General features: G+C 43.4%; 1 protein-coding gene across 3 annotated transcripts in view; it reads left to right on the forward strand.

Annotated features, from left to right (window-relative positions):
* The window catches only part of LRRC69 (leucine rich repeat containing 69), a 55,652-nt gene extending 34,398 nt beyond the window's left edge, over positions 1–21,254 (forward strand). Inside the window, exons 7-8 of one of the 3 annotated variants that reach the window (XM_032805266.2) lie at positions 6,925–7,104; positions 17,701–20,050. In XM_032805266.2, coding sequence (XP_032661157.1) covers positions 6,925–7,104; positions 17,701–17,811 — 291 coding nt within the window. In that variant the 3' untranslated portion in view covers positions 17,812–20,050. Of the gene's footprint in view, positions 1–6,924; positions 7,105–7,485; positions 9,000–17,700 lie in introns of those variants that run through there. The other 2 variants (XM_032805267.2, XM_032805268.2) reach the window with 2 other exon arrangements.
* The last annotated feature ends 1,655 nt before the right edge of the window (positions 21,255–22,909 follow it).

A 22,909-nucleotide genomic window follows, 5' to 3' on the forward strand; every position in this document is an offset into this window, starting at 1 on the left:
CTTCCAAGGTCTCTCCCCGGGATTGATCTCGGATGCTTTCCTCATGCCGTGGAAGGGCCAACTCCTTTATGCCTTCCCACTGTCCCCCCGCTCATTGGGTCCTGCTCAAACTTCGCAGGGGCAGGGCGTGCATCATCATGATCACTCCAGCGTGTCCAGGCAGCACTGATACACCACGTTGCTCGACCTGTCAATAGCCAACCCAATTACCCTGCCACTCCACCCAGGACCTCATACCTCAGGACCACGGCAGACTTCGCCACCTGGACCTGCAGTCTCTTCACCTCACGGTGTGGCTGCTGCGTGACTAAATCGGGGTTAGCAGGAAGCTTTCCACCTGGTCAACGTACCTGGCCAAGTGGAAGCGTTTCTCTGCAGGTGCGAAACGCTTGATCTTACTCCTTGCTGAGGTCTCGATCCCCTCTATTTTGGACTACCCTCTGGCCTACAACAGCAGGCCTAGCAGGTGTCCTCGCTGAGGGTACACTTGGCAGCCATCTCTACCTTCCACCCAGGCTAGGTGGTCGTTCTGTGTTCTCACACTCTATGGTTTCTGAGGTTCCTCAAGGGCTTGGAGCGCTTACACCCCTCAAGTTATGGCGCCCAGCCCCAGACCTGGGCGGCCTCAACCTGGTTTTAACCAGACTTATGTCTCCTCCATTCGAGCCGTTAGCGACTTGCTCGCTGCTATACCTGTCTTGGAAGACAGCTTTTCCTCGTAGCCATTACATTTGGTCAGATGAGTTTCGAGCTCAGGGCTCTTACGGTGGTTCCGCCATACACTATGTTCACAAGACAAGGGTGCAGTTTTACGACCACACCGGCTTTCCTCCTAAGGTGGTTTCGCCTTTCATGTTAACCACACTCAACGGAATGGGGACAATACATTGCACTCCCTGGACGTCTGTAGAGCGCTCGCATTTATGTTGAGCGGACAAAACGATTTCGTAACACTGCCCCAGCTCTCGGTCGCAGTAGCAGACCGAAGGAAAGGCCTTTATGCTGTTTCCTCTCAGAGGATCTCATCTTGGGTGATGACGTGCACCCGCTCTTGTTATGATTTGGCTCACATTTCCCCAAGCCATATCACCATGCATTCTACCAGGGCTCAGGCTTCATCTGCCACCTTGCTGGCTCGATGTACCATACCCACGAGATCTATCGCACAGCTCCATGGTCCTCGGGTTCCGTACCCTTGCTTCGCATTATGCTCTGGTTCAACAGTCAAGAGATGCTGCAGCCTCTGGCTCAGCAGTTTTACATTCTGCCACATTTCACTCCGACCCCACCGCCTACATAAGGCTTGGGAATCACCTGACTGGAATGAATGGATATGAGCAAGCACTTGAAGAAGAAAAGACGGTTACTCACCTTTGTAACTGTTGTTCTTCGAGATGTGTTGCTCATATCCATTCCAAACCCACCCTCCTTCCCCTCTGTCGGAGTAGCTGGCAAGAAGGAACTGAAGGGTGGCTGGGTCAGCAGGGGTATATATCCGGCGCCATAGTGGTGCCACTCCGGGGGGTGCCCAGCCGACCCACCGAGTGTTGCTAGGGTAAAAATCTTCCGACGAACGTGCACGCGGCGCGCACACACCTAACTGGAATGGATATAAGCAACACATCTCGAAGAACAACAGTTACAAAGGTGAGTAACTGTCTTATTTGAAAATATAGAAAACACCTCCATATATTTAAATAAATCTTATTCTATTAATGTTTAGCAGTGCAATTAATTACGCGATTAATCACGATTCATTTTTTTAATCGTTTGACATCCCTAGTAATAATTGTATTATGTACATACAATAACTGTACTTAGTGAGTGAGTCACTAGGTAGCTATATTGGGTTATTGAGTTTTCCCATATGAATGTGTTGGTTTAGTTTAATAGAGGCTGTTGGAAAAATGAGCAGGATGCCCCAGAGAAGCAGCCTCAACAAACACTTGTGGGCTATTACAAGACAATGACTGAGTTATTAAGACTGAAGATGCTACTTTCTGTCAAAGTAACATGACTGTTTTGCCAATGCTGGGAGCCTAGAGATCAAAGGAACATTACGCATTTAAAAAACTTGGAAAAAGGGAGGGAGTTGTCAGTGAGTGACTCCTGGTGGGAACAGACTGACACAGACAGGTCCTTGTGGACATGTCTGAAGGCTTGGGGCCTCCCCAAGCTTCCAGGGGATGGTAAGCCTAGGGAGATGCCATGTGTCTAGACTGTTTATTGTTTTAAGATCTTTTTCTCTGAAATGCTTTGGTTATAAATAAACAATACTTTGTTATAAGAAGGCTATCTGGTCCCTGTGTGCCACTGATCATAGCTCCCAAGGAATAGAACAACAGAAGAGCAAGTCAGGCTTCCAGAGATGGTAATGGTTTCACCACACAGGGAAGAGAAATAAAGTTTCAGTCATTAGTCTTTTAAGATCCTTTCCTCAGGGCATGTTTTATCGTCCACAAAACAATATCAACTGAGAAACAATGTGCAGTATTTCCCATAGGCTTTTTCTGCTTTAACCAGCCAGGAGGGGAGAGGATACAACCTTCCAAGTTCCCCTTTGACCCAGTTTCTCCTTTCTTTTATACTCCCCTCCCCACTCCCTGCAGCATATGCCAACAGGAAGACTATAATATCATTGTCACAATGGCCTTTGCTCAATATGATATATTTGCATATGCTTTTTTTGTACAGGAGATCTCCCTTGGTCTTAATAAGGAAATTTAGGAATATATTTAGTAATACAAATATTAATTGTTATATAAAGAAAGCATTGCAATGCATTAGCCAAAAAGAGTAATTGTTTATCTTTTGGAGACTTACTAAGTTTACCTATGTGAAAATGTTAACTTAAAAAAAAGTCTAATGGAGGATATATCAAGAATAAGCTGGGCTTCTGAGATGCAGCAGACAGCTGTTTTTTGTAGCTTTTATAGAATTGCTACTATAGTCAGGGTCTGAATGAGCTCTCCTCTGACACATAATGATGAGCTGGGGGAAAAGACTTCAGGAGCAGACTGTATTTGCATAAACACAACTACTCTGCCTAGGTGTGCAACAGAGGGAACTGCTCTGCCAAAATGGTCACTTGTGGCTGGTGTTGGGTTACAAATCGCTTTTAGTCTTGAGTGTAGGGGTAATGGAATGTTGTTATCTTGATTGTATGAGTAAAAGGCAGTAGAACTGTACTTAGCCTGCCCCGATTGCAGGGCGGGTGAGGGGTCACTCTCAACTAAACCTCACTTGCTAAGAAGGGGATAGGGATGCCAAATCCCAATGAAAGTCAAGGAAGTAGGGACAGGTGTTTGTACCTGGTGGTGCGGGCTCTGTGTAAATAGCCATAGACATCATTTGACTGTTCCCCTCTTCAGTGTTTAAAGGTGTAGGCCTGGCTTGTCATAAGTAACTTGCCTCATTTCTTAATAGGCTTGATAGTGAAGGTGAATGGAAGGTTAAGTTGTAAATAGGGGCTAAACAAGCAGTATGCTGGAGTCAAAATGTCTGTGCTCGCTACTAAGGTAAGCAGTAACAACCTGATAGGCATAATGGACAAGATAAACGTGGAATATAAAGAGCAAGTTCCACATGGACGGAACATGCTATACAGGGATTGATTCCTGCAAAGTAAGCAAGCCAATCCAAAACAATGTGATGTAATGTATAGCAAATGCAATATCATGTATAAATGTATATAAAGGAAGAGGTTTTCTGTGTAACTTTGGATGTGTGGTATGGCCTATACTCACCCCTTACGCTTGGGTCTGATCAACTCAGAGTAGCTTTGTTGTATGCCAAATAAAGGAACCTGAGTGACGAAATCGGGAATTGAACTGAGAATTTTGGATCCCAGAGAACTGGATGAAGTGTTCTCCCAGAACTGGACAATGTGTTCTGGATAAGCCAAGTGTAAAAGGTCTCAGAGAGAATCCCAACAAAAGGTAGAATTGATTAGATTCAATTGAGAGTTTTTGTTTTGTTAAGCGATTAGGAGAGCTGAAATCACTGATAATCAGGTCTAACTGAGGAACCTTAGAGCTGGTGAGGGACAGTGTTGCGGTGAGACAACCCATCCTGCAGTGAGGTTCACCACTGCCTGCTGAAATCACTGAGAGCTGGGTTAACTTCCACAGAATGTGGCATCAGAGTAAACAGTAGCAGCAGCGGTGACAGAGTGAATGGCGGCAACTGTGAGTCGGTTGCAGAGGCAGCAGCAGCAGCTCAGGCATTTCTTGACACTGGCCCCCAGGGAGGGAGGTGAACTCACATGAATGCACTTCTGAACTCGGGGCCTTTGCTGACCAAGGACAGCAACTGTGGGTGGGGTGCAGTGGAGGGAGAGCGCAATGGCAGCATAAAGGAACATTTGTTGGATTTTTACACCACAAAGTGAGAAACTGAGGCAAAGGACATTACCCAATATACTTTGGGGTGGGTGTTTCTTCATGGTGACGTGCTTTTGAATTGTGCTTGTTGTGTTTTCTCAAATTAATGCCAGGTTCCTTTTCCCTTTTTATTAAAAGTTTTCTTTTGTTATACCCAGACTCAGCGTTTGCGAGAGGGAAAGTATTGCCTCTTAGAGGCATCTGGTAAATTTTCACAGATTACAGGGTGGGGGTCTAGAGCCAGTTCTGTTTTGTATTATTAAAAGGAACAGCAAGATATTGAACCTAGACCTTGGGACTGCCAACTCCACCTGGCAGAAGAGTTACACTTCAAATTTATCTGCTTACCATTTCAATTTAGTAGTAAAATAATCCTTGTCATCAAGAATTTCAAAGACTAACAGAACATTAACAAAGGCCTATAAATCAAAGTAATTAATGCAATGATTAACTTCAGTGAAAGTTTTAAGGCCTTGAACAATCTAGACTATTGAGCAGCTATGCCACCCTTGCCCTGCAACCTTGGCTGCCTTACGATGCTTTGATGAAGGAATTCCCACGTGGGCTGCTCACAAACAACCTTCCAGCATTCAAGCTACACCCTGAGTGTTTGTAACTGCAGCTTGCCAGCCACATTTAAATTACACTCTCACTCTCACCAGCCTTTGTTATACTGCAGTTGTCCCCAAACTTTTGAGGGTTGTGCCCCTCCTTACTCCTGTTGGTGCCAGCCAGGGCCGGGAGCAGAGCCGTGGCTCGCGGGGGCAACGGGGCTGAGTCCGGGGCCGCAACTGGGGATGGGTTTGGGGCTGGGAGTGGGACTGGGGGGACAGACCCAAGGTTGGGGGCAGGAGTGGACCCACTCCGAGACTGGGGATGGACCAGGAGCCAGGGACTTGGCTGAGGATGAAACTGGAGCAGAGCAGGGAGTGGCTGGATGGCACTTCCTCCCACCACCTGTGGGTGCTAGCCCGGCCCCCACTGTGCACTCCCCGAAGGTGCCTCTGTGCCTCACTAGGGGACCTGTGGTCTAGGGAAGTCTCAAGATAGTTTTAGTTCATCAATTCCATTCATTAAATAACCATAATTTTCCAAAATCCAGCTTTCTCTAATACTAGATCTGAAACAGAGGGAGAGAGGCCATGTAGTCTCAGAATACATTCTCTCTTGATAATGCTCATTTTGCTTGTCGATTATCAGGATTCTAATACATTGAATTGTACTTCCTTCGCATAATGATAGGTTGAAGTGCTTGTGTCCCTAAAACTCAAGCTTTTATGAGATGGTGCTGAAGAGTCACGTATGCCGTCCATTCAGTGGCACTAAGAACATTAATAATGTATGAATAGTTGGGAAATTAACAGTTCTATAAAATTTGTATACAACTGGATTTTAATGTAAGTCGATTTCTTGGAAAAGAAACAGGTGTACTTTGTGTTAAAGGCACAGCTGTAAAGAGAATGATCTTATGACAGAGGACTGGCCAGTTAGACTTTCAAGTCCACATCAATATCTTCACAGGACAAATATGCTGTAGTTTTAGTCAGATCTCTTCTTGGATATGCTTCTATATGAGTATCTGGAAAGTGCTTTTAGACAGAGCATTATATGAACAAAGTAATGATTTACAGCTTGCTCTAGTACACTTTGCTCCACCAGAATCCCCACTGAAAGTCAGTGAGAGTTCTGCCTATGTCAGGATTGCTGCATTGGTCTAAAAATGCAATACCTGAACAGAATTTGGGAAGTATTTTAAGTGTATAACATACCCATTTCATTTAAGTTGAATATTCAGTGATAAATGTAGACAATGAAAAATATAGGAAGTTAAGTGGTGATTTATACAATGCCATAGATATGTATGACCATGTGTGGAACAATAAGACAGTCCTTGCCCAGAAAAATGTGCAATCTAAATTTTAAAATAATCATGGTGACAAAGGGATTTGGGGGAAGATGGGAATCTAGGAAGAGAAAGGACAGGAGTAATGTAAATAAGATAAAGCAATTGCTTGATGGCTCTGGTGGGTTTTTTTTTTTTGGTAGGTTTTCTTTGCAGTTTATAAACATTTTTTTATAATCACAGTAATTTTAAAAAAAATTCCTTAATTCCTTTTTGTGCAAAACTGAGCTGACTGTGCTTATGGAGGTGGAAGGGTCATGCATATGAGAACACAGCAGGATGGGAGACGGATTTGCGGTGTGGAAAATAACAAGAAGATGAAAAGGGGAGAAGGACAAAGTGAGAAATGTGAAGACAAGTTCAGGTGGCAGCAAATTGACTTAGCAGCATAGAGTTAATGAACCGAATAGCAATGGCAAAGGTGCAGTGCAAATAATGGCAATGACATTATGGACAGTGAAGTTAATGGCAGTGGCAGTACACGTAGTTCACCATTGTTCTAACTGCTAATTGATATTTCCAGTGTTGAGATTAGTCATCATTCAATGTTAAGTGGCAAAATAGTATTTATTTTGACCTAATAGCACATATTTTGAAAATATTTCAAGAGTTGTATTCTGTATCTGTTAAATTATCCAGGAAATAGCGGCAAGATTTATTTTCAGTCAGTTAACCAAAGAAGACTCCATTCTACATACTGCAGTAAAACAGAACTTGGAAGCATGCAATATACTTTCCAAAAAACAAGAGTGTGCTCAGTGTGGGCAAGGATTCTTGAATATATGGCTGGAATGCGTACGTTTTGTGAATGTCAAACAGGTAAATCACCCTTTTATGAATTTTTCCTAAAATTATAGGTCTTGCTCCTGTCAGAAGATACGTAGTAGCATAAAATAAACTCATGTGCAGTTATTTCCTCTTCACTTGAAGATCTCTGAGCTGAAAAATCGTATAAGAATGGGTTCACAAGCACAGGAAATGATTCCTTTACAAAGATGGTGTAGAGCTACATATTAGTAGGCAGCACTGAATCCATAGGTTTCAGAGTAGCAGCCGTGTTAGTCTGTATCTGCAAAAAGAACAGGAGTACTTGTGGCACCTTAGAGACTTATGCTGAAATAAATTTGTTAGTCTGTAAGGTGCCACAAGTACTCCTGTTCTTTTTACTGAATCCATAGTCTTTCTAACGCATGGTTGCAGGATTACATTGCTCCAGAGTGATTTGATCATTTGAAGATAAGAATCTTTGTGGACAGTATTTCAACCTGTGCATTATGAGTATCATCCTTCAGTGTGCTAAGTGCTGCCAGAAAAAGAAGAAGGAACTCAGAACCTTGCAGTGTTGGCGCTCTGTGACATCTCTTTCACTGTAAACTTTTCTGCATTTCCTGATGCCGTAATGAACTCCCCCAACAACTGTGGATCATCAGAAACCTTGCTACTTTCCACTCCAAATACAAGCAGCATTTCTTTGACCATGCGCCTTCTCTAATATAAACACAGAACAACTGGTATATTTATATTTAAAAACAAAAACCCAAACCAAAAAATAAAACCCAACCTACCAAACTAACAGAGTCCACTGCATATGCATCTCCCTCTTGGGAGAAGTTGACAGAACAAACAACACATGACAGATATGTAATGCATTAGTGGAAGGCACTCGGATCCTACAGTGATGAGCGTGGTATAAGAACTTATATAGAATAGAATAGAAAATAGGCACCAGGAAGAGACGCACGTAAGGGAAGACCGTGGTTAAATGAAAAAACCTGTACATGCTTTATGACACAACAACAGTATTCTAAGGGATTTGAGGTAATGTCTTCTTCTTTTTAGTTAAAGATAATCTAGAATTCCAGATTCTCTCATTTGTTCTGATCTGGCAGTTCAGAGTGACTGCGAAGCCACCTAATCTGTTGGAGGATTCCCCCAACTGAAGTAGAATTACTGTAGCTGGCTGCTATCCTCCCTTCTCTTGCAAGTCCTGGTGAAGTGCAGGAGTATGTCCAGGGTTATTCTGTTGTCCTTCAGTCTCTGGCTGCTGGATGGCCTTTGAGTTCCACAGTGACCCAGCATAGATTAGAGCAACCCCAGGGATATTCCCTTATGTACTGTATTCAGTAATACTTAATCACCTTTGTGTTGATTCAGTTTGAATATTTGAAAAGGCTTATGTGTTCCATGCGTACCCTCTCTAATTCATTTTCTTAGCCAAGATATAATAATAATTAGCTCTGAATCTTTGCACATAAATCATTCTACTGCAAAACATCTCCACTAGTCTACAGCAGTTGGTTGTCTCGTGTATGCACTGGACCCAGAGGTTGTTGAAGTTGTTGCGTAAGAACCCATCTGGTTGGCCCCAACCCTTTCTTGTGTCATACCTGCCCAGATGTTCTCCTTTGACAGCAATATTACATAGCAGTGGTAATCATTTCCTTCCTAAGGAGCTAATTTTTACCACAACTGGGCAAATGACAAGCTCTTCCTCCTCCACTCCCCTCTTGGCTTTTTCACTTGAATTTAATTTTATTTTTTTTATTTTCTGTCTCTCTGTATTATTTCTCTGTCTTCAACGGCATTGCACCTTTAGTAGCAATTGCAAATTTCATTAACATGTTATTTTCTTCCTCTTCTAGACTAGTAGGGAGGAGATTAAATAAGACTGGACCTAGCAACACTGACCTTTGCCACATACTGCTAGGCACCTTACTTAGTCTTTTTTTAACTCTTTATCTCAACCAGTTTTCAATCTGTATGATAGAACTACCATCCCAACAAATTTGGATTATGTTCTCATGACACATTTTGTAATACAGTATCAAATACTTTACTGAAATGCTTTACCACCCACTTGTAGCTAAACTACAGCCATCAACTCTATTACACATAAACCTCTGTGTTAGTGCGCCTCAGAGCTTCTCTGAAAAGAGCTCAGAAAGAAGAGGAGGTAATGCATTCTCTGCCCATTCAGTCCTCAGCCTCTCTGCTTAGACTGCCTGCAAGAGTTCCAACCATATGATTAAAAAAAAAAATAGATCTTTTCAATTAGGAACAGGCCTTGGACCAAAAAACTAATTTCGCATAGGCCAACACCTTGGTTTTAGGCCTTGGCTACACTTGCTAGTTCGCAATCGCGGTGAGGGGTTACAGCGCTGCAACTTGCAGGTGTCACACTTAAAACTTAGCCAGCACTGCCAACCCTTTGCAGCCTGGCTGTTACACCTGGGGTCCTCCCTACAGGTGGTAGCAAGCCAGCGCTTGCTGATGCAGCGCTTGGTCTCAGGTGTGGACCCTCACCAGCGCTGTTTTGACTCCAAGGTAATTATGACTACCCAGCATTCCTTTTGCCTCTCTAGGTTCACCGCTTAGCACTTCCACTTGCCGCTGGGCTCAGTGATCCCACCCTTTAATGCCCCGGGAATTTTAAAAATCCACTCCGTTTGCTCAGCGAGGCGTGGAGTGCAATCAATCAATCAATCAATTCAATCAGTGACCATGCCTCCACCCCAACGAGCCCGCATGGGCACTGCCGAGCTGACGGGATCTCATCAGTGTTGATGAGGAGCCAGTGCAGCCCCGAGGGCTGGTATGAGGAACCAGCAGGGAGCCGTTCCCGGAAGAAGTTTTATTATAAGGATGGAAATGTTCGGAGCAGCGGGGCTATGCTGCTTGCAAGATGCCTAGATGTGGAATAGCCCATTGAATTCCCTGTAGCTGCTTTGCTCCCAGTCCAGACACACCACTGGATTGCAGAGACAAGCAGCCCCCCATCTCCCCTTTCCAGGGGAGCCGCGTGTGAGATGGCTCTGAGTACCTTGCTGTGGCAGATGTGGATGGAGGGTTCAGTGTTGATTCCCTGTAGGCTGCTTCTTGCCTAGTCCCCAAGTACAGACACCCCATGGATTGCAGAGTGAAGAAACAGGCACCCCCACCCCACCCCTGTGAGTCGACGTGTGTGAAACTCACATGTGTATTCTAATCGCCGGGTCCCAGTCTCTGACTATGGTCACACTGTGTGTGAAAGATGCTACAAAATACTCTTGAAACACTAGCCATGCCTCGTAATTTAACATTTTATCTCTCGTGTTTTTAAAAGGACCTGAGTACTGCTCCAGCAGCACAGACTGTCTGAAAGATCTGCGAACTTAGAAAAAAACCAAAGGAAATCCAAGAAGACTGCTGAAAGCCAGCTCGAACTGTATTCCAAGAAATAAAAGTTTACAACAGGGAGGAGAAACAGAGCTCTAACAAGGAGAAGCAGGCAATAACCAGATCGGCTGCCAAGGCTTCTCATGGGAACGCCCCCACGACCGTCATGCAGTCAATGGTAGCCATACAGGCCAGAGCACTAACCTGGCTGCCTCACCCCACGCCAAACTCAACACCATTTGTGCCCACTGTTTCCCAAACACCCTCTGCCGGCATTCCTGGTCCTTACCACACCACTGCCCCCAACACACAAACGTTCACCTCACACCCTGATACTCACAACCCGACCATCTATGCACTCAACCCATCACCATTGCAGACATATAATCCTCAAAGTGCAGCAGTCGTGCAGAGCCCTTCAAAACAAAGGAAGAACATATTCAAACGTGAGTGTAAACTGCATCACCATAACCTCCCCTCCTGTTTATGTAATGTATTTTTTATAAAGGATTTCTGTCTTTTACAACAGTTTTTTATATTACCGAAGTTAAACATACGCGTACCACAAGTGAACAAATAGGCACTGCAATAATTTGCAACCCCTGCAGGTACTGCTGTGGGCACTGCACTTAACGCTGTGGGCAGCATATCCAACTTATACTGTTGGCTTCAGCTCAAGTGCTCTTTAAGCATCCTATCCTGAGAACTGTGCTGGGCCTCTCTCCTAGAACCCTGGCTCCTCTAGGTGGCAAATTCAGCTTCCAGCGCTTGACCTCGAGTCCATTCGCACTGAAGGTTTCCACCCTCCCCTCACAAATATTATGGAGGGATACAGCCAGTCGGTTATATCGCTGGGATGCTGCTTTCACCCCCACGTTAGCTTCCCGTAGAGACTTCTCCATCTCCCTTTACAGCCAAAAGCAACCTCCACCAGTCATTCTGACCGCTCAAAGCGTGTAAGTGAACCCGGTCACTTGCTCCTGTCAAGCTCCTGTATACGGTGTCTGAGCCAAGGCAGTTAACAGGTAAGCAGGTCTCCAAGGATCAACATGGGCATTTCGGACGTCCCATTATGGATTTTCCTGTGCGGAAAAAAGTCCCTGCTTGCAGCTTCCCTGACATGCCACTGTCCGAAAAGATGCGTCTCTGCCCTTCCAGGCCATCCTGTGTTAACATGTCAGGAAAACGCCCCAGTGATCACAGAGCACCTGCGAGTAACATATGAGAAACTCTCCTTCGATAATGTACGTCGTTGCCAGAGTGGGTGTGGTGCCAGAATAGGATTATAGCGTCCATCTATATGCCCCTTCCACGTTAGGTGAAACCAGTTGCAAAGCCTCCAAGATTTCCTGCACATTCCCCAAGTCACGCTTCTTCTTAGCATGGAGCGATAATGGCCCTGAAACTTGCATTCACCATATTCCACGGTCGATCTTCCCACCCAAACTGGTTTGCGACCGAATCGTACTGTTGGAGTTGCCAGCTTCCAGACTGCAATAGCACGTGCTTGCTCAGTGACAGGGAGCTCTTCAGTCTCGTGTCCTTAGCGCTGCAGGTTGGGGGGCAAGCTCAGCACACCAGTCCCAATGAAAGTGGCTTCTTCTCATCCTAAAGTGCTGCAGCCACTGACGTATTCCCAGCTGCATGACGATGTGTCCCACATCAGTGCTGTTTCCCGAGCCCAAAGGCGGCGTCCCCGGTGCTGAGCATTGCCGTTCGCCACAAGCAATTTACGTGCAGCACGTCAACGAATCTATTTCATCATCGCTGTCACTGTCACTTTGGAGCATAAGGAATAGCTCAACTGCCAGAACTGATGTGCTGGCAACATCATCAGCAATGTCCTCAGCAGCTCGGGCTCCATTTCCTCTGAAATCACGCGGCAGACTCACATGGCACCAAACGGCTGAAAAGGAAGCGATGCACCACGGGGTTGAACAGGAAGTGGAATGACCCGCACCCTTCCGTCCCCTTCCCACAACCCACAGCGACAAAATGGGACGAGGTGCTCTGTGGGATAGCTGCCCACAATGCACCACTCACAACAGCACTGCAATGGGTGCAAGTGTGGCCACACTGCAGCGCTGGTAGCTGTCAGTGTGGCCACACTGCAGTGCTGGCCGTACACAGCTGTACGACCACAGCTGCAAAACTGCCAGTGTAGCCATACCCTAAGAAGTAAAATGGTCTGAATTCCATTAGCAATTCCCTGAGCCAGCTAGCCCTCAGGATATATGTGTGTGTGTGTATATATATATTTCATTTCTTTTTGTTGTTTATCTTAACTATTCCATATATCCTCTTAAAGTCATGGAGTTTAGAGAATAAACTACTTTTGTGTTGGATAATGAACTTTCAACCCTGCATTAAACGATGTTATATAATTAAAAACTGTTCTCAAAACATATCAAAATAAATACGCCTTCCTCCAAATGAGAGTGACTTGGATGATCAGTATTATGGAAAAATAAATGCAATTTTGTAACCACAATTCCTTTCAGTAACACAGTTAGCTGAGCAGCAGGAAAGCATACATCACCTTAATTTATATTGTTAATTCTACTCATGATTTACAGCATGAAAGACTTGCTTAAGAGCTAAAATTACCTGTTTGAATTAGACATAATACAGTCAGCAGTTGAAGTTGACAACTACAATAGACTAAGTCACAAAACTGTTGTAATGTATTTGTATATGTTACAGCTTTATATTTGTTTATTGCTATATATAATTAAGCACAAAAGGAGAAATTATACAGAATTCCTAATTAACCATGATTGTTCTTGTCATGAACCTGTGTGTATTGAGAAGTATGACTAAAGTTCACTAATAGTAAATATACAGTATTTTATTTCATCTTCATAGCTGCATTAGGACTTGCTCTCTTTTGTTCAAAAACATTGATCACTAGGCCTTGGAAGTCTTTGGTAACTTCTCAAATATTCTGCTCTCCTGCTTTATGTCTATTGCTCTTTTTAACTCCATTACTGTTTTATTTTTCTAGTTTTCCTGGTCAGATGCTAGTATTCAGGGGCATGTAAGAAATTCTAAATTGTCTGCTTACAGGATATTTATTACTTAAGGGGACATTGTTACGTCTTTTAGACCAAAATGAAGTCATTTTATTGTATCAGCAAACAGGAAGGACACAGTGTAGTCCCGTGCCCGCAACGCCACGCGCCGACTAGGGAAGCGACTGGGCTGCCGCTGGGTCTGGAGCGAGGAGCGACAGGAGCTGGGAGTTCTGGTGTCGCAGATCGGGACGGAGGGCAGCATCACCGTCAGCCCCGGAGCCAGAGGCGTGCTGGAGAGGTCCCTGAAGGCCGCTGTCCACGCGCTCTACGTGGACACCCTGAGGAAAAAACCCGACCAGGGCAAGGCCTTTGAGGTGACCAGCAAGTGGGACCCCAGCAACCCCCCACTTCCTCCCGCGGGCAGCTTCACCCGCTTCGCCGACTGGCGCTTCATACACCGCGCCCGGCTAACTGCGTCCCGCTCAACGGAGCCGTCCGCACGGGACCGGGACACAGCGCTGCAGAAGTGCAGGTACACCCTGGAGACCCTGCCCCACGTCCTGTGCAGCTGCAAGCCCCACGCCAGAGCCTGGCAGCTGTGCCACAACCGTCCAGGACGCCTAGCGAAGGCCATTGCCCCAACCTCGGTGGAATTGCGGTCAACCGCACCATCCCCCGGCACCGACAGCCCGCTGCGCCCAGATCGTCGTCACGGACACAGGAGCGGAAAAGATCATCCTCGTCGACGTGACCATCCCATTCGAGAACAGGACCCCGGCGTTCCGCGAAGCCGAGCCCGCAAACTCGAGAATACGCCCCTTGACTGACACCCTGCGGCGAAGGGCTACGAGGCTACACCGACGCTCTGATCGTCGGGCGCTGGGCGCCTGGGACCCCTGACGAAGTGTGCTCAGGGCCTGTGGGTGGGCCGTCGCTATGCGCGACTCATGAGTGCTGATGGTCTCGGACACTATCCGGTGGTCTAGAGACATTTACATTGAACACATCACCGGCCACCGCCATACAGGAGTGAGCGGATGTGGCTCCACGCCCCACGGGGGGGAGGGGAACCCTTACAACCCCTACCCAAACATATCCCTGAGTCCTGAACTTACCATCTGGATCCACCACGTGAGGGTCACCCGTTCCCCATTACCCGCCGCTTACTCATACGCATGACTGTGTGTAGCCACTATATGAGCGATGTACCTCACTGCCCCCCTACTATATCTTGACCCCCACCACCGTAACCCGCATTGGGGACATTACAGGCTGTATTGTATATATTGCTGAACCATAACCAATTGCCAGCGTCCCCCCTGTCTGTATGTTTCCCCGATGACAATGATGACACATCAAACCTTTGTATCACCTTTATTTAATATTCTCCTTGAGTTATGAGTTGCCCTGCAGAATGTAGTTGTGCACTGCCCAATGCAGAAAATACATGCATGCTTGTTGATAGATTAAACTCCCTAAGCAGACCTTGTAATGAGCAGCTGCATATAAGATGGGAATAGCAACTCAGATCTAAACTTTGGAAAAAAATCCAATTGACCTTTTAAAAGGATGTTGATGGCATGAAGAGTATCCTAATGCAATTTTCAAATGGAATCATTTATAGTGTACTAGCATTTGAACTAGAACTGATAGTGTGACATCATGTTTATGTAAGTATGAATAAACCCCTATTTGATATTTGACCTTTATTAGAAGCAAGCCTGCTAAGTATCATATGTCATCATCTTTTTATTTATTTCTGAAGCGAGGAGTAATGTGTATGCTCATGTCAGCCTGATTGTCATAGCTGCTGTAAAAAATCCTTGAGGTTTGTCTCCACACTAGCAGTTTAGGAAATGGTACTATTTGCTAGCAGAGATAAGGCTGGAAAGGTTAAATGACTGGTCTGTAGTCTGATGAGTTGTACTGGAGAAAGAGAATTGGGTTTCAGGAGGAACTAGAAGCTGAGTGTGAGTGTAAGACACGTCTAGACGACGCGCCGTATCGCGCGTTAAAATCGATTGCTCGGGGATCGATATATCGCGTCTGATCTAGACGGATTATCAATCCCTGAGCGCGCTTATATCGTTCCGGAACTCCACCAAAACCACGTTCCGGAATCGACATGGCGAGCCGCGCACATCGATCCCGCGCGGTGAAGACGGGTGAGTAAATCGATTTTAGATATTCGATTTCAGCTACGCTATTCTCGTAGCTGAAATTGCGTATCTAAAATCGATTTTCGCGCGTAGTGTAGACCTGGCCTCAGTCTATGGGTTGCTCCTGCATGTGGTATAGCTAGAAACAGCAAAATCCTGAGCATGTTTTCTTGGAAACAGCTTTATAAAACATACTACTTTTCTGACAGTTCTGCCTCCTTGTTGCATCATATATTGCTCATATTGTCTAAGGTTACACAGCACATCACTGGCAGAGAGTGAGGGATATAGTCAGGTCACCAGATATCCAGTCCCTTGTTCAAAGCCACTAGAGCATGCTGTCTCTGAACTCCTTGATGGAGTTCAGACCTGGGATTACATAAATACATATAGATTATTATGTAAATATAACTAAACTACTGAGCTCTATTCATTTGAGTTTTTTAACCCATTAAGCTTCCAGTCAAACTGTATGAAGGTAAAACTACAAGGACCAGATTTTTCAGTTCATACTTGATACAGTACATGAGCCTGCAGACCCTTGCATTTGTATTGGCAAACTGGTTCATTCATTCTGTTTGTTCCCTCTGGGTGACCTGGCATTGGTCACTGTCAGAAGACAGGATACTTGGCTAGATGGACCTTGGATCTGACCCAGTATGGCTGTTCTTATGTTACTATGTTGATTTACTTCCACACAATTTAGTGTCTGATTTGAAAATTTGGCCCTGCAGATAAATTCAGACAGCACAAATATATAGCTCTTAAAAAACCCCAACTCCCCACAAAAAACGTAAGATTCTGGAATAGAGAAACAAAACTCATTTAGCTGGAGTGTTTATTATGGGCATTATCAAAGGAGACATCAGGATGGTTGGCTTCTTGTACAACTGCCCAGGACAGGATTGTTTAATCAATTTAAGGTACAATCTTTCATGTAATCATTTATTTAACTAGTTTCTGTATGAATGAAAATGACTTGAAAAACTACAATAGAATTATGAGAATTTTATTAAGCTACTAATTCAGAGCTGTCATGGCTATTTTACAAACAACTACACATTTAGGACCGAACAAGCTATTGAAGTCTATGAATGTGTTAACTATGGTCAACAATAGGGGAAAAAAGGTTTAAAATTAAACTGAATATTGCAAATATCGTACAATTATTTTGAATTTTTGAAAGAGAAACCCTTGTGCCCTGGATGGTCTTCCAATGGATGAGGCTATGGACTGGGACTCAGGAGGTTCTGCCACTGACCTGCCATGTGACTTGGATAAGTCACAGTGCCTCAGTTTCCCCTCCTATCCTTTGTCTTGTCTGTTTAGATTTGTATGCTGTTCCAAGCGGGGACTATATTTTACTGTGTGTATAGACAGTGCCTGGCACAGTGAGGTCCAATCTCATTTGAGGCCTCTACGCAATACTGTAATATCACACTTCAGGAAATGCAGTAGTAGTAGATTCCTATATTCCTCAAGTCATTAAACTTCCAGAGATCTGTGGATAACCAGTATAGCTCCATTTCTTAAACGCTTGCTTACTTTAGACAGGGTGGAGGAGGCAAAGCTCTCAATCTCTTTTATCACCTCAGTTTCTTGGTCTAATGTCTTGATTTTCAAGTATATTTAAAAAACAAAACCAAAAAAATCAGTAAAATTTCCACAGACTCCTCCTATTGACCAATTTTCACATTAGATTATACATATTAGACTGCATTAGCATCCAGTCTTGCTGTCTTTACACTGGCAAAACTCCCATTCATTTGTTCTTATTAATGTGCTCAGTGCTGCAGCACGCACAAAAGATGGCCCCAAGGATATCAATTTTAATATTACTCTTCAAGCTAAAACTTTAATGTGATTTTGCCTGTAGAAGGCCTGCAGTGTCAGACCTTAGAAGAATTATTTCATTTACAGGGTGTTCAGAAAATTGGGAGTTGTTAGTTTCTTATGAGACAACTTTATTGAGAGTAATATCAAACACCAGTGTTACAGGTTTGCCTTAACTGTGTATGTAGTGTAGAAATATTTTCTATTTTTGCAATTTTTACATTGAATTTTATTTTATTATTTTTTTTTTAAAGAAAATGAAGATAAGCAGAAACGTGCACCTCTTGCCTGTAAGGACGTTGCTGTGCTCTTACAGATGCTTTAACCATCCTGGCCATGGATTCTTTGGAATTGCTGTACCATAGAGCAGGCAAGGAATTCACTCAGTACATCAGTCAGATTGCCCTCTTTGGCATTGTTTACCCTTACCCGAGAGCTAGTTCTTAGAATTCGTATTGTGTCTTTTCTCAATGTAAAATATACAGTATATTGTGGAGAGATAATGAATTAAAAAGAAATGATCTCCATATACATAATTATTCCACACAACTGCGTGATGCTGATGTTTTTTGGCAGACTTAACACAGCTTCTGAAAGTGAATGAATTAAACCAGTGACATTGTTTAAATATGACGCAGAGTTTTATAGTGTAAATTGTAAACAGACTTTGTATTGTGGCTTCTTTGACAGATGTCTTATGTTCTAATATGAAATTACTATGAAAATTTGTTTTTCTGAGAATTTAGGATCAAATTTTAAAGCTTCAAAGAAATATATGGAGACGTCAAAGTGATTCTTTATATATTCTTTCATTACCATTATAAATCCAGTTTTGTATAAGTTTGTAACTTGGCGCACAAGTGTCTTAGCACAGGAGCAAATATGTATGAGTGCTTTAATAATGAAAAAGATTACCAGTTTTAAGATTTTTGGTTTTTTGCATAAAACAATTTTAATTTTTAAAGAGGCACTTATGCCTCATGGAAAACGTTGAGAAAACATTTTATATAGAAACAATTCTTAGATGTTTTATTTTTGTGGTTTCTTTTCTTCCCTGCTTTCTGATCCCTTTGTATGTTTTTAGATTGAAACAGGCATTTTTAAATCTTCCTCCCCTAAATTTATACTCCTCTGTTAATGTCATAAACCTGTCCTTCGCAACTAATTATAATGTTACAAACAGGGTCCCTTGTTCTGGAAAGTGCTTAAGCATGTGCTTAAATGTAAGCACTGGCAGTCCTATTGATTTCAGTGGGGCTGTTTATGTGTTGAAAGTTAAGGATGTGGTTAGGTACCTTTCTGCATTGGGTCTAGAATTATTTCAGGTGAGAATAATAAGCAGGAACAGTCACATACTTAAAGAGCAAAGACTGTTTTTAAACAATTTGTTGCCTAGGAGTAAAGAACAAGTTAACAAATACCAAAAAACAAGCAGAATTTTCTCTAAATAGAATATTTTTGTGATTTTTACATTTCCATGAGGCACTGGTAGAGCACCAAAAAACATTTCTCAAGAACTTTATCTCTAATGTGGTGTACTCACTTTCAAGTGAAATTCATTGCAGACAGAGGATGTATCATGAAAGCAGTACAATAATACAGTGCAGATAGTAGCGGACACAGTCTGAGTGAAGGGAGGATTCACCATATCTCTCTGAAACTACAAACAAGAAGGAGGGCATTGAGGATAGGCTAGGGAACAAACGACCAGATCTGTGCATATGCAGATTCAGTGACTCGGAACCCCTTATAGAAGCTACAAAAGGACTCCATCCTCCACAGTTTCCAGGTAGGACAGTCTTACAAAATGTGATCACTCAATCTGTGAGAGAATTCCACTCTTATTATATTATCAAAAATGAGGAAACAGACGTAGATGGAACACTGAATGCTGAAATTGTGCTCTTTCACATGGACAGGAGCATCTGCTTTGCATTGTACACACTTGGTATACATACTAAATATGTTCTAAATACACATTTACATCATAGGTCTCGACTGTCCTATTAAATAACTAATGCTGTGAATGAATCACTGCCTGATCAATCTTTCTGTTGTATTTTCTCAGTTAAAAGGCACTTCAGAGAAACATTTGGTTAGTTTGGTTTTAAAATAATTTGTTTTTTAAATAATTCAGTTTGACACAAATTGTCTGAAGCAAGAAAAGTTAAATTCAATGCTGCCTTAGCTGCCTCCTTTTATTGCAGTGGAGTTATTTATACTTGGCTTCTAATACAATGTGTGCTGCCTTTTTTCCTTGGTCTTTTTGGCTAAGGTCCAGGCTAATATTGGTTTAATATCTGTAAACATCCTCTTTTGGGGAGCACTACATAAAGTTTCCAACAGGATGGATTCAATGAGCTAATAGATTTGTCCTGTCTTTAATTACAATAATTGTATTGTGAAGGCATAAGAAGATGAGTTAAGCAATATCAGCCTTAACTTTGAAAAACCTCACTGTCACTTAGTGCCTTGTGTGTTAATTTCTTTGTGCAACTCTGTCTGTGAAGTACATGATAAGATGAACAGAACACTTCCTCAACCTAGAAATGCTCTCCAAGCACCCAATAAAACTGCAGCTTCAAGAAACTAAAAATGCATGTGTGCAAGTTGCATTTATGGCCTCCCTTGTCTCCAGGGAAGGGAGTGAGACACCAGTGACCTTCATGAAGATCTTGTTTGGGCGTGAATGGGATGGCATAATCCTTGGGAACACACTTTCCCTTTAAAGAGAGAAGGATTCCATTGTTGGTGTCCATTTGGTGCATTGTGTAATCATGCTGCAGGGCAGAATCAGTGACTGGTTCTGAAGAACACTTCTGCTTAAATCAGCGTGACTAATACATGCTGTGCTTATGCTGATGTCTGTGATGTGCGGACATCACGCTCCATGCTATCAGATGAAACAGGAGAAGAATACTTTTGTGTATTTTTGTAAAGATTCATCTGAAGATAATAATAGTGGCCATGACCAGAATATTCCATGGAGATGAATAGGACTGGGGACATCTACAACGCTCAGCTAGTCCTTGACTCTCAAATAGCATTTGTTATTACGTCTGTCTGTCTCCCAGCAATGTTTTTCCCCTGGAATATCTGTGGGCATCACAAATCACAAACATCCTGTTAAACTCCCATTTAAATACAGTCAAAACTCTCTTGTATTCAGTGGGAGCAGGTTCTTCATACCCCAAGTCATGAGCCCTGTGGAAGTAGTATTTGCCTCCATCTTAACTAAGAATGTCAAACTACTATAGGTAAGTGAAATCCAGCAGGTCTGAGGTAAACTGATGGAAAGTGTGAAAAATGAAGGTTCACCTGCTATTTAAGTTCCGAAGGGTATTTTACTTCCTTTGATGTTTTTCCCAGATGTCTTTCTGCCATGCAGACCTCATGTAGCACAGAAGGATTTTCAATAATCTTGCTGCTCCTGCTAGCAGGAATTAATAAAGAGGAATGAGCCAATGTGGATTATCACTGTTCCTTTCATTGTGCAGTTTATATGGCTAACTAATGATGCTTGTATGTCAATGCCTGTGTGATGCTATTTGTGTAACCTCAGTGTTACAATAGGCAAAGAAAAGAAAGAGTTGTAAATGCCTGGGCACACTGAAGTGTCACCACTGTGGTGTCGTCATAGGGCCCCTGGACATAGGTCAAAGGGCCTTCATAGGACTCTTAGTAAGAAATATAGTTTCACATAATAACCAAGGAAAGACAGACTGAAAAGATTTTCGAAGTTAAATTTACATTTATCTATAATTGTGAACAAAATGTTTATGCATAAATAAAATATTTGATAAATGGATTTTCACAACACTAGCCTGAGTTGCAGTTTGAACACCCCTTAAAAAGGCTACTCTGCCTCTTCACCTTCGATACAGTCCCTGGAAGCTCTAGTAATGTGGCTCAGCTGTGATATAGGCAAATGTTTGAACGCTTGGGAAAGATGAAGACAGTCTGACAAGGAAGGTTGTGCAGGGGGACAAGGAAGGATCCATCCAAAGCAAATAATGATATTCGGGTGGGAAGGTACAGGATCTGATCTGAATGAAGAAGCAGTAAATATCCAAATGAATGAGGAAGAATGCAAAGCTGATAATAGCTGGGTGTAAGGGAGATTGGTCACCAGGAATAATAGGAGCCAGTGGTAGTAAAAGAGCACCCAAAATATAAATCTACTTCAGTTTAAAATCAATCCGTTGAATCTATCATGCTTGTACATTCCCTAATTCAAGTTGTTTACTGCATCTGGGATAGGTTGAAAAGGGACCCTGTGCAAGGGAGATTTCAAGACAGCAGGCACAGAATGCTGTACTGTCCATGCTTAGACCATGCTAGAACACTGAGCATACTTTAAAAATAATTGATAATGTCTGATGTAACAGTTGGTCACTTGAGACTGCCTTTAGTGCATTTGAAGGTATGTACCAATTCTAAGGTATGTGACAGACCCAAACCAGTGGGGTACAGGAGTCTGGTCGAAGGCAAATATACTGGTCACTGGATGAGTAGTTTTCTGTTCCCTGAGTGACCAGAACAGGGGCTGCACTAGAGTAATCAGGAAGCAGCCAATCAGGCAGGCTAATCAGGGCAACACTGAATACAAAGGAGCTCACTCCAGTCTGGCAGGGGGAAGCGGTGAGGATAAAGAAGGTGTTTGGAGGAGGCCATGGGGAAGTAGCCCAGGGAGTTGTAGCTGTCATGCAGCTGTTACAGGAGGCACTATAGACAGCTGCAATCCACAGGGCCCTGGGCTGGAACCCAGAGTAGAGGGTGGGCCCGGGTTCCCCCCAAACCTCCCAACTCCTGATCAGGCACAGGAGGTGTTGACCCAAACTGTGGGGAAGATCACTGAGATGAGCAAATCTGCCAATAAGTGCAGGACCCACCAAGGTAGAGGAGGAACTTTGTCACAGGTAATAGAAATATGCTGCACCTGTATAGATTGTGACATATTGCAGCCTATCTTTGGGAATCATATGGCATTAAGTTCATGCGTCACTGTGGGCAAGGGATTGTGTGCAGCTGCAGTGAGAACAGTTCCCACAGCTCCAGGAACAAAAAACATCAGGGGTTGATTAAGGTGAATCAGTTAGGTTGTAAACACCTCCAGAAAGGAACCCTTCCAAGGAGGTTTGCATATACTGGTTCAAACTGGGTTTTCCAGAAACTAACAAAGAAAAGGGATTTTATTTTTTATTTTTTTTTTAAAAAAAGCTGGGTTTAAATTGACTTGCGGCCATCTGTCTGATTCAGCAAATGGACAGGACATTCTGTCTCGGGGTGGGGGTACTAACCCTTGCAATGGGGTTGGAAAGATACTGGCTTTCTAGGACCCTATAAGAGTAATAGGTGACCTGTGGTAAGTATTTAGCATGAATCAACCCCGGTCAGACCTGCTTGGAAATTGCAGTGAAGTGCAGAGGGGCAGCAAACCTCTCCTCTGAAGGGAGAGAGATG

The sequence above is a fragment of the Chelonoidis abingdonii genome, chromosome 2, assembly GCF_003597395.2.
Source record: "Chelonoidis abingdonii isolate Lonesome George chromosome 2, CheloAbing_2.0, whole genome shotgun sequence".
Taxonomy (NCBI): domain Eukaryota; kingdom Metazoa; phylum Chordata; order Testudines; family Testudinidae; genus Chelonoidis; species Chelonoidis abingdonii.